The sequence below is a fragment of the Nyctibius grandis genome, chromosome 15 (genome assembly GCF_013368605.1).
Source record: "Nyctibius grandis isolate bNycGra1 chromosome 15, bNycGra1.pri, whole genome shotgun sequence".
In the NCBI taxonomy this organism is placed as follows: Eukaryota; Metazoa; Chordata; class Aves; order Nyctibiiformes; family Nyctibiidae; genus Nyctibius; species Nyctibius grandis.
The window spans coordinates 5902052-5914174 of NC_090672.1; the positions used below are offsets into that span (position 1 = coordinate 5902052).

A 12123-nucleotide genomic window follows, 5' to 3' on the forward strand; every position below is an offset into this window, starting at 1 on the left:
TGTCTTCACACCAAGGCCTTTCAGAGCTTTGGAGCACGTATGTCATTTTCTGTGGTCTCTGGCCAGGCAGCTCCTGCTCCCACCTCACTCACTCCTGCTGCTTGCTCTGTTGTGGGATCTTCGCCATTATTTGCCCATGGTAACACTTGACATACAGGGTTTCCATAGAGCTCGGAGCGCTCACAAGAGCTGCTACTTTGCAATTTGGAGCAAATCCATTATTCACCTGAGCCTGTGTTTCCAGGAGTGAATGCATGCTGGTGTCTAATTAGCTCAGCAGTGGAAGAGCTGTTGTGTCACTGTCTGGGGCACTGCAGACAGAGCATGGGGAGGTGGAGAGGGCAAGGCAGACCTCGGCGTGAAACGGGGAGCGAGGACAGATGGCAGCAAGGTGGGGAGCTGCGTTTTAACCCTCTGCTGTTGTGCATCCCCCAACCCTGCCTTTTCTTGTCCTAGCAGGGGAGGCTGCTCTGTGCGGTGAGTGTCGCAGCCATGAGGTGGGCTGTTTGGCTGGGGAAGTCAGGGTTGCACGTCCTGGGAAGGGGCTGCCCCAGGCAGTTATGGTGCCGGTGGATAAGAGAGGCTGAGTGGCAAAGGGCAGAGAGGAGATGAGCCATCTCATCCCATGTCACACGGGAGGTGGAGGTTAGAGCCTGGATGAGAACGCAGGTCCTGCTGTCGCTGCCTCCACAGGCAGCTGTTTTTTGGGTGGCTCCTGGCCTTTCTGAACCCCTGACCTCTTCCTCCTCAGCCTGGACCTGAGCGTGGGCTGAAACACTACCTGCTCTCAGTGGTTTGGCAAATGCCTGAAAAACAGCAGGTTTGACAGGCTTGTCCAGCCCAGAGCTGGACCGCTGCTGGGTTCAAATCCTGACCACACCTTCCCAGCTGTTTTTCATGGGTTTGGCCATGCAGGCTCACAGCACTGACTCAGGAGCCCTCCCCAGGAGGAACCTTCCCTCCTGCTCTCATATCTCAAAGGCTTGAGGAAATCTGAGGCTTCAGCACTAGCTGGTTTTCCCCTCTGCCAGCTCCAAGAGCCTCTGAAGCCTGGCAGGTGCTGGACAAAGTGTTTTAAAGCATAAGCAAAGCGCTGCTGGCTCGCATCGTATGCTGGATGTGCATGCTGACATTCACCAGAAGGAGCTGGATTCTATCTTTCTGGAGTTGTTTCTGTCACAGCAGCTGTCTGATCTGAATTTCTTTTTCCAGGAGAGTGTGTGGAATTCATTGTGCTCAGGCTGAGGCTGTAAAACATGTTTTATTGCAGCAGATCCCGGGGTGAGGAGATTCACCTGGAACGGCTGCAGGCAAAGCCAGGGGAGGGAAGGGGGGAGCTCTGCCTGTAGCCTTTCTGGAGCATCTGAGCTTTAGTGTGGGAGCGGTGCTGTGCTGATGGTGCTCTTGTGCTAACCAGAGCCCAAAGAAAATGTATGAGATCCCTTAGGGTCTGGGATGGGACAACATCGTGTTCTCTGGAGATTTTGAGAACGCCTCTGCATGGCCTACGCTGAAAGAGGTGTTTCTGGGCTTTGCTGTCAGCCCATTCCCCCAGGAAAGCTGTACCAGTCTGGGGCTGGTGAGGAGCTGGTCCAGCTCAGCTCAGAGGTGGGGAGATACAGTCAAAGAATGGGATGCAAAATGTCCTGCTCCCTCCTGGTCTCTCCATTACCAGGAACACGAGTTGGCTGGGTTGGTTTGTACCCCAAGGATGCCCTGGCTACATCTGGGAGAAGAAAGGGGGGTGAGAGGCTGCTGGGTGCTGAGGACCTGGTTCAGTGGCAGCCGTGCAGCGATGAGGAGCTGGAGGTGGTGAGTACCTGGGGGAAGAGATGGTTTCTGCTGTTCCTGGATGTATGGCTCCAAGACCCTTGTTTTTCCTGGCCTAAAGGGAAAGTAGAGCCACCCAGTCCCTGTTTCCTAAATCCAGCCTCCCTCTCACCCTGGTTCTAACCCTTCCCACACCGCCTGCCTCTGCCCTGTGCAGGGAATGAATGTGGGGAGGAGGACGGGCTCTCGGCCCTGCCGAGCAGCCGCTGCAGCAGCCAGATCTGCTGGGAGCAGCAGCACGCTTCAGCCAGAGCCACCCCTTCCTTGGGGTGGGGGCAGGGGGAGCCGCTTGCCCCCTCCGGGCTGACCTCAAGTGTCCGAGTCGCGTCCGACGCTGCGCAGCACTGGGGAACGGCTCCGCATGCTCCTTGGCTTTTTATGGTAAGGAATGTCTTTGCAACATGTTAATTAAGAGCGATCATGGCAGCCAGCACCATCCCAACACTCTCACAGTTGAGCACTTCACACCCCCCACTAAGAGCTGAGCGTGGAGCCTTGAGCGATGCTTAGACCGTGGGAAGGGGCCACAGACCGGACCTGGGGCTGCCCCACGGCACTGGGGCTGAGCACCCTCTGCCTCCCCCTTCGCTTTCCCCAAGGCTCCTGTGGGTTTAACACCCTCCCCTCCCCTCCCGTTCCTCTCTGGCTGACGGTGAATCTCTGATACAGATGGGGACAGGCTGGGGGATGTGTCTCAGATTCCCAGGGTTTTGGGGCTGGAGCCCCATTTCTCTGGTTTTTTTTTGCTGCAGTGGGCCAGGCTGGGGGGCTGTGCCAGGGTCTGGGTGTGCTACCTGTTCTCATGGCTTCCTTGGCACTGACCATTATTTTGAGGCAGCAAAAGGGGTTTGTCAAACCCTGCTGGGATGAGGACTGGCTTGGGGTCCCTGCAGCTGCCCAGGGCTGCTACCGGTGCAGTTTGCAGCTGGGAGCTGTGTACAGCAGCGACGAGGGTGGGAGGCTCAAAAGCCTCAACCCCTTGGCTGCCTCGTCATATGAGGGAGCAAATTTGGCAGAGTAAGTGTTTGAAAACAAAACAAAACCACAAACCAAATGTGATTAGTGGGTGTGCTGGAAGTCTCTGCAAATAACTGTCCTTGTGATGCTTAAGAAAAACTGCTTGTTCCTTCCCTTGATGGGCTCTTTCACGTGTCCACATGCACTTGCATTGATTCTGTGTTCGACTGCAGCATTGTGGTGCTGCTCTCGTGTCTCTCTAGCTGAAGACAGTTCCCGAGTCTCTCCTTTGGGGCACTGGCTCTGCCAAGCTTTGGCAAAGGCTTTACTTCATTATTGCTTTGCTTCCTTCCTATTTTGCCCTCTTGCCTTGCCCTTGCTTGGGAAGGTGCTGGCAGATCATGGGGTATGGCGGTGGATGTGCAGATGGGGTGCTTAGGAGGGTGCCCAGGGCTGGGTGTCCCCTGGGGCAGTGCAGGAGGTGGCCCCTGTGTAATTTAGGGCAGAAGGCACCGCGGGCAGGCTGTTGCATCGGTGGTAATTTGGTTTTGCACAGTTATTCGTCCTTTGCACCTTCTCCCAGTGCCCAGACTGCTGCTGTCGGATGCGGGTGACAGACGAGCCGTGGGATGCTCCAGCCGTGTTGTACCTGCAGCAGTCGGCAGCTTGTTTGTGAAGCTGGCCCGGTGCCCCCCAGCCTGCGCCCCCGCCCCTGGGATTTGCAAAACCCACCCCTTTTCCCATTGATTTTTAAAATTATTATTTATTCCTAAACGCGTTTCTGCCAGGGCTGGACATGAGCCTTGCAGTGGGGTGACAGCACTTGCGTCCCAGGGCTCTGCTAGCTGTGTTGGTGTTACAGCAATGTTTGGGCTCCTCAAAAAGACCCAAAGCTGCACAATGAGCAGCTGCCTGCAGCGAAGCCGAGCCGAGGGGGAGCAGCAAGTGGTGATGTTGCTGCAATGTGTGTGGCTTTGTTGAGCTGTTTTCAAGAGCTGACCCATCCCCTTTCCTCCTCTGGCTGGTAGTCACGGTTCTAAGCTGCTAGGGCTATTTTGAGCCTCCTTTCCCTTGCAATGATGCCAAAACAGCCCGGAGACAAACTGAGTTTACAAAATCCACTGTAATTTAGCACTTTTCTCCCGCTGGTTGTTGTGAGCCTGCTTTCGCCAGGGTGGGATTCACTGCCCATGCAGCCCGAGTGCTGTCACCCGGGGTCAGAGCTGCCCATCAGAGTCACCTCCCTCTTCTTTGGCTGTATCGTGGTGGCCACGCTGCTGCCGAAGGATAAACGTGGCTGCAAGAAGTGGGTCCCCAGAGACCCAGCTTTGCTGCTCGGAGTCATCCCCCAGCCTGGGGACAGCTCGGTGCTGGGCGTCTGAGAGGTTGGTGGCCTTGCTGCGGCCCCAGTGTTTCCCACGGCTGGCTCAGGGGTGGCACCAGGAGCAAGGAGTTGGGGGCACAACCGAACTGCCCTCCACCTGGCCCTGTTCCCCACGCGTCCCCTGGGGCCGGGTGCTGCGTGCTGGGTCACGGTGAGCATCAGTAGCCCCAGTACAGCCCCGGGGGGTTGCTCCTCCTCTCGGGTCCTTCCCCCAACACCCCAGCTCTCACCCCACAGTGAGACGAGATACCTGGGTACCAGCCCAGCTCCTTTCCCCTCCCACAAGGCTCTTTCTGGGTGGATTTTGAGCCCCTCGCTGGGGCATGATGTATGGATTGAGGTTTGCTGGCTGGCTTGTACATCTATGAGACGGTTATTTTTATTTTCTTGTGAACACTATAAAAAGATGAACTCGGGAGCAACCCCTGTCCTTTCTGGGAACTCAGCCCTGCGTGAAGGGAACAACCTGGGCTTGCAAGCAAGCGCCGGCTCCATGGGGCTTCCCGTGTCCCACCACCTCTGCAACAACATCTCCATCCCTAGGGTGAGATGGTAACTGTCTGGGAGAGGAGGTTGAACCCCTCGGTGTGGTGGAGGGGATCCATCAGAGCCAGATCCTGCAGCTCTCTGAGCAGAGGTGGATGAGGGCATGAGGAAGATGAGGCTTTTAGCTGCATTCGCGTGGCTGATTCGATGCTTTCCCTGGCTGGGAAGGGTCGAGCAGGGGAGATAAATGCGGATGTAAGTAATGGAGCTGTTTATACGCTCGCTCTCTGTGACTTATGTCGTGGGCAGGCCTAGGCTAAACATAATGGTTATTGATAGGAGGCAGTGGCCGATTTATGGCCCTCTGCGTGGGGACAGGAAGATCTGGTTATAATAACACTCGGCAGCAAAAACCAAATGTTTTACAGCCAAAAGCTTCCTGTGAAGAAAGGCAAGTGCTGGGGAAGGGTGGAGGGCAGCACGGTGTGGAGGAGGGCTGTGTCAGGACACGGACCCTGGAGCAGACCCCCAGGGAGAGCCAGGGTCCCGGATAGAAATAACCTCCTGAAACGTGGCCCGGTCCTGGGGAGCTCTGCCCTGGGGATTCACAAGGAGGCAAATCTGTGCAGACAGCCTTACACCCTCAGTAATGGCAATTTATAGAGACCTGATCTTCACGGGTGCTTGGTGCTGTTGGGGTACAGACCTGGGAATTGCAGGGATGCTCAGCATGGCTCTTCCCAGCTCCCGTGTGCTCTCACCACCTCCTCTGGCTGTGCTCTGCCGCAGGGTTTTCGAAAGAGTTAATTGATCCTATTCCAGTGATGCTCTTCTGGTACAGAAAGCGATGGGTCTTTAAATAAAGCCCTCGGCTGCTGGGGATCGAAGAGCTCAGCCACTTGTGGAGCCTTTGCAGTGGGCACATGAGTCACGTCAGCCTCGTGCGTGGGTACGGCTGCATTAAGGGGAGCGCAGGGCTGTTCTGGGTGCTGCACTGACCCCCCCTCGATGGACGTGCTCGGGCATAACCCACATCCTTCACCCTCCTGACTCCCTGCATCAGGAAGTCAGGGAAGCCTCAGGCCAGCAGGTCCCACCACCCCTCCAGCACCCACCTCTCCTCCACTGTGGACTGTGGGGTGTCTCAAGGCAGCGGAGCACGGGATGCAGGATGGAGGGTTTTATAGCGGCTTCTCCAGCTCGCCGGGCTCCCCTAGCGCTCGCCCTGCCTGGTATCACACCACGGCCACAGGAAAGCATTGCCAGCGCTCTGCTTTACTCCTCTCCACAAGCACCTCGCCCGAGCTGAGCTGCTGAGCCGTGCCCAAGCTGTCCGAACGCATTAAAATCCTCCCCCAGCGCTGACCCACCGATGTCCCGCTCTGCTTCCCCTGGCAGCACAACCTCTCCCGCGGGGCCACGTCTGTGCTCCCCCAGCAAACAGCCTCCCTCCCCCCCAGTCCTCGGTGACCTCAGGACCCTCTGCAGAGCCTCACACGCACCGAAAGCGCAGGGATGAGCCATGGTCAGCAGCGTGGACCAGTGCCCATGCCCTGGGCGGTCCTGTACTTGGGCTATGGCGTTCGTCTCACCTACGGATTCTGCTTCCAGCTGCACTCCATCGTGGGGAAACCTTCCCTGAGCCACGAGCCCCAGGGGGATGGGAAAGCCCAGCCAGCACCGGCCATGCCAGGAAGGTTTGTCTCCTGATTTCTATGCTTCTCTCCAGATTTTCGTACCTGAGCCAGGTTTGTGTCCATGTGGCTGTGGCCAGAGCTGCTCTGGGACACAGCACGTGAACTGGGACACAAACGAACTAAGACTTCCCAAAAGTCCCTGAAAGTGCACCCCGCTAACTCCAGCCAGATGCTGTGTTGGTTGGAGGGACTAGAGCTTTCAGTAGGCTCCAGGCGTAGATGCAACAGGGTGTAAGTCTGTCTGTGACAGAGGAATGGGTGATTACACATGGGAGTTGAGTTGGGGGTTTGATCTCTCTGCTCTCAGCAAGTGCTCGGTGGAAACAAATCCTGCCCTTGGATCCTCAGTCGGTCACTTGGCTGCGTCCGTAGCCAGCAGCATCATTTTAACAGTTGTATCTGGGTGCATTTGAATGAAAAAGGGTACAATTTGACACATTTCAACCCAAAACGTAATCCATCCCCAGGCCTGTGATGCTGCGGGAGACTGCAAAGGCCTGGGGTGGGAAGAAGCCCTGCTAGGTGACGTTGAAGGTGATGAAGGAGCCATGTGCTTTCTGCTGATGTCCCACCAGCTCTGCCTCCCCCCAGGGCTGGGCTGGGGCCTGGCAGCACAGGGAGGATTGGCCGGGCAGGGCTTTGCTGATGTGGGTCACTTCACTGAGCTCTGCCTCCAGCGTGCTGACGGTGTTCATCACCTGGGCCACGTGGACCTTGGTCGCTGTCTTCTTGTGCAAGAGGCAGATGAAGATCTTCTTGAAGCCCTTGCGGAAGTGTTTGGAGACCAGGGCGTAGACGATGGGGTTCACGCAGGAGTTGGCGTAGGAGATAAGATGTGAGAGGATGCGGAGCACATACGTAACATGATTGAGGGGGAAGTACCCAAACCAGACACAGAGAATGACCAGGTGGTGGGGCAGCCAACAGAGGCAGAACAGGACGGCTACAATGATGATCATCCTGGTGACCTTCCGCTTGGCCTTCTTGGACTCCGACATGTCTTGGAGAGGGTCCACGGACCTCCAGAGGTAGCGAATAGTCCGCACGTAAGTGAGGCTCAGGATCAGCACTGGGATGATGTAGCTGAAGATAAAGGTGCAGGTGTCCATGACCTTGCGCTGGGAGATCTCCCAGATGGGGTGGCAGACGGTCAGGTTGGCCAACTGGAACTCCTGGTAGTAGCTGAGGTAAGGGCCCGAAAAGATGAAGGAGAGCCCCCAGATGAAGCAGATGGCCATGAGGGCATTCCTGGGTGTCCTCAGCTCCCTCGAGTGCAGGGGGTATCGTATGGCCAAATACCTGCAGGGGAAAGGGAGACGGACACGCCTGCAGTCCTGGGGAGGGCACGGAGAGCTGCTCCAGGAGCAGATTGGAGAAAGGGCAAAAGTGATGGGTTTGAGCTTTCCAGGACAACTAGTCCCACAACTGATTCCCTGGTGCTTCTAAGGGTCCCAGTGGGGTGAGGATGAGCCTCTCCCCCCACCGCTGTCCCATCACCCTCTCGGCTCCTAGCAGTGCCCATGGAGAAGACGGGGACAGTCTCCTTCTGTCCCTCTCCCTCATCCAGCATATCCTCATTTGATGGTCAGTCCATCTGGCACAAGCAACAGCATCAGTAAGGATATGAAGGCAGGAGCAAGTCCCCAGGATCCCCAGACACTCTGTTCCTCACACTGGCACATGTGAAAGTACATCACCTGTTTTCAGTTCCACAATTAGCTGGTTCCTTAATTATGCCCAGAGCTAGGGGCTCATGCAAGTCTGTGCTTGCTCGACACCTCTGTTCCTGCCAGCTCTGTGGGATGCAGGAGGAGAGGCAGACCCTGGCTGTGTTTGAGCTCCTGGAGGGTTGGGGGGGCTTCCAGCCAGCGTGGTGCTGTGCTGGGGTGGCAGGTCCCATCCAGCCCTGCTCTGGGGCTGCTGGGGCTTTTCCCAGAGGACTTTTATGGGGACTTTCCACATCCCACTGTCTCACAGGTTTTGAGCACTGAGTAGAGCAGCATCAGGAGCTCCCTGACTCTCGCTCAGTGCCAGTTAGTAGCGCGCCAGCCCTTGTGGAGCCCGGGGCTGAGCCAGCATGGGGCAAAGCGCAGGCAGGAGCACCAGGCTGCCTTTTACAGAGCTTCTCAACTAAAACCCACCCTGGACCAGGCTGGGATGGTCACTAGGACAAGGGACAGGTCTGGGATACAAAGGGGCTTTTTACTAATAACAGGGAAGGGTAGGAAAAGCAGTGTCCCAGCTCAAACATCCCGGTGTCTTCTCCTCGAGGTTCACCCGCTTTGCTGTGGGCTGTTTGGAGGGCAGGGGCTCTCTCCTCACATACTGGGAAGAGCCAGGGCTGCACAGGGACTGAACTTTGTTTCTCTCTGGTTTTCTATCCCTCCTTCAGCTGCCAGAGCCTGTGGATAAACTTCAGCTTCAGGGTCTGAAAGCCTCCTCCAGCTAGGCACTGGGGATAGGGGGTCCCAATCCAACCCTCTCTGCTGGACCCCATCCTTGGTGGTCGCATTTCCTTGCACACGTGAACTGGGAAATGCTCCTGGATTCCCCTGGGGAGGTTGCAGCAATCGGGGCTTTGGCTCCAGGGGACTCTCTCCCCTCTCCTGCCCAGGGGGGATCCAGAGAAGGGGGAGATTCAGGGTACAGGGACACCCCCCCCATCCCCTTTCCTACCTGTCGAGGGAGACGGTGGCCAGGGTGAAGCTGCTGGCGTACATGGTGAGGTAGATGAAGAAGTGGACAGCCTTGCACATGAAGGGCCCGAACACCCAGCCCTCCAGGGTGTAGATGGTGGCTTGGAAGGGGACACAGAAGAGGATGAAGCAGAGATCAGCCACCCCCAGGTTGAGGATGAAGATGTTGGTGGTGTTCTTCACCTGCCCGTTGCGCAGCAGCACAGCCAGGACCAGGCAGTTGCCCACCGTGCCCACGAGGAAGATGACGAGGTACAGCAGCGGGATGATCACCGACTCGGGCTGCCAGCCCGCCTCGGAGCCCGCCGCCGAGCTGTTCATGACCGGGTGTGCACGGAGAGCGCAGCGGGGATGGACGGTGGGAGCGTGCGGGGGGAATGCGCGGGGGGAGGCGCGGAGAGGGTGCACGGGGAGATCAGGGGGGAGCATACGGGGGATGCACGGGAAAGGGGGGTGCACGGAGAGCACACCGGGTGTGCACGGGCCGTGCAGGAGGACCCGCCGGGGCGCACGGAGAGCTGAGGGGGGTTACGGGGGCGCGGTGGGGGGAATGCACGGGGAGCCCCGGGGGTGCGGGATGGGGATGCACGGGGAGCCCGGGGGGGTGCGGGATGGGGATGCACGGGAACTGGGCGCCCTTCACCTCCTCCGGGTCGGCGGGGAGCTCCGGCGGGGCGGTGCGGCTTGGCTCTCTCCCTCTCTCCCGCCGGCGGAGCAGGGGGGGCTCCGGTGGAGGGGGGTGGGCTCCGGGGCGGCGGCTCCCGCCCGGCCCCGCACATCGCACCCCGAGCCCGCTCCGCCGCGGCCCCGGGGAGGGGGAGCCCAGCCCGGCCCCACTCCCCGCCGGGAGAAATACCGCACACACCCCCACACCCCCGGTTTGCTCCAGGGGAGCTAAATTCGTTGGGGCAAAATGTCCTTTGATGCTGCGACCCCCTGGGAAGGGGCTGGGGTAGCTGGGCTGGACACCCCAAATGGAGCTGGACGGCCACAATGGGGTGTCCGGGTGGTTTTCCTTATTGCTCACCCTCGCAGCAGTCACTAGAAGGGGGCTTGTCTAACCCCAGGGGCGGCGGGATGGTTTGTTAGGAACGGGGGTCCTCTCGGATTGTGAATGTGCCCAAATTGCCCGGCACGCAGCTAAATCCTTGCACCGAAACACCCCAGAGATGAGCTCAGGTTTGCAGGAGAATCTGTGTTGCTCCCCAGGGGTGGGGGATCAGGGTAATTCGCTGCAGCGAGAACAAATCTTTTTCACGTCTGTCGTCTGTTCCTGCCTGAAAAATTGCCTGTTTTGATCCTTCAGATCCTTCACAGATGGAAGTCTCGGGACTGGCCAGTGCAATCAGCTCTCCAAGGACATTTCATCTGACCCGCAGGCTGCCTTTGCTTTGTTCCTATGGAGAGAGAAATACTTGATGTATCAATTACTCCTATAAGTAACTCACTCCACAGCTTCTCAGTTGTCTTAATGGATGTTCAGATCCAAGCCTGCCAGCAGTGCTGGGATGTTGGGGGACAGTCACAGCCCTGTGACATTACCGCCACATGATACTGAGCCCTTTTCACACCCAGCAGCCCACGAGAAGCCTCACCAAAGCAGCTCCCGTTCAGCCACACAGACGAGGTACGTGGGGAAGCGAATACACCACTCTGGTGGGAGGATGCTCTGTTATCTCCCAGGGAAAAGCAGGCAATTAGGAGCAGCGCAGAGGAAAGCTGTCCATCCCGCAGGGCACAAGGAGGTACTGAGGCACAGCAGCACAGCTCTGCCTTCCTGTCCCCGTCCCAGACTGGTCACACACCCTCGGGGAGACACTGTTGCCCTCAGCGATGGCTGCGCTGCATCCTCAGCCATGGCTGTGGAGGTTGCAAGGCTCGTGGGGAAAGCCCAGCCCCAGGGAGCTTTCACTGCCCCCGCTCCCTGTGCCTTCAAACACCCATAACAGGGCACCATAACAGGGCACGGGCATTTGGGTTTAGACACTGGTGGGGTCTTTGGTCTCCCTTGCACTGCAGTGAGCTCGCAGATAGGCCAGACCTACCCTCATGCTGCAGAGTGAGACTATTAAAAAAGATGAGTGAAAACACCTAGTTTCTTCCTAAATGGCAGTGCAACTCACAACCCGCAGCCTTGTACACAAAGATTAATAGCGGGATCCCCCATCCAGAAACTGCAAAATAAATTCCTGGCCTGAGACATGGGTGGGTTATTTGGGCAGGGGTGTGTCAGACTGGGGATCTGGCCTCCAAGGGTGGCCGAAAGCAAAAGGAAAACGCACGGTGTAAGGCTACAAGCCCTCCCAGGCTGCAGGGGCAGGTGGCACAGGGACGGTCTGTGCATGGTGCCCGTAACCCTCAGTGGATTTATTCTCTGCAGCTCTCCTGGCGACACCAAAGGCAGCTCAGATCCACCACCTCGCTGGAAGGCTCCCACCAGAGGCTCTGCTCAACACGGTGTCACAGGTTTGTTTTGTCCTCCTCTCCCTCTACCCTGGGGGAGGAGGAGAACCAGCCCTGCTGCAGGAATCCACGCACCGAGCCAGCGGTTGACAGTTGTAGCCTCCTGCTTACAGACTCCAGAGGAGCAGCAAAGCTTTGTGCCAGCATATGAGGAAGGTGGTGTGGCAGAACGTGCCTGTGCTAAACCCAACAACCGTTCTGCCACTGGAGAAAGTCCCTTGGTGTGGGACATGCACGTGTTTGCGTTGGGGCATTTGAACACAGGTGCTGCAGTGGCAAGTCTGTCTGAGGCACCATCACCGTGAGAGGAGCAGTTGCTGGTAAAACATGCTTCAATTGACACTGATCAAGCATCATCCTGAAACAGAGTTTGGTTTAGACAGGGAATGGAACCCTGGGAGATGTGGTGGAAACCAAAAGCAGACAGAAACAGCTTACAAGATTTGCAACGGAAAGCTGCAGCTTGAGGACTTGGGTTTTCTTTTTCCTCTTTGAGCTTTCATGTCCACAAGAGGGAAGGAGACCTTTGCAATCAGAAAAAACAAGTAATAGCTGAGCCCTCAGAAGGGGAGAGGAGCAAGAATTGCTGCTTGTTCTAGCATGGCAGCAG

General features: G+C 57.4%; 1 protein-coding gene across 1 annotated transcript; it reads right to left on the minus strand.

The window, feature by feature from the left end:
• Nucleotides 1-6872: 6872 nt before the first annotated feature.
• On the minus strand, nt 6873-9371 carry GALR2 (galanin receptor 2). The gene is made up of 2 exons (XM_068413493.1): nt 9031-9371; nt 6873-7653 (listed from the first exon to the last, which is right to left on the minus strand). The coding sequence occupies exons 1-2, from the start codon at nt 9369-9371 to the stop codon at nt 6873-6875; spliced, it is 1122 nt and encodes a 373-aa protein (XP_068269594.1).
• Between the last annotated feature and the right edge of the window lie 2752 nt (nt 9372-12123).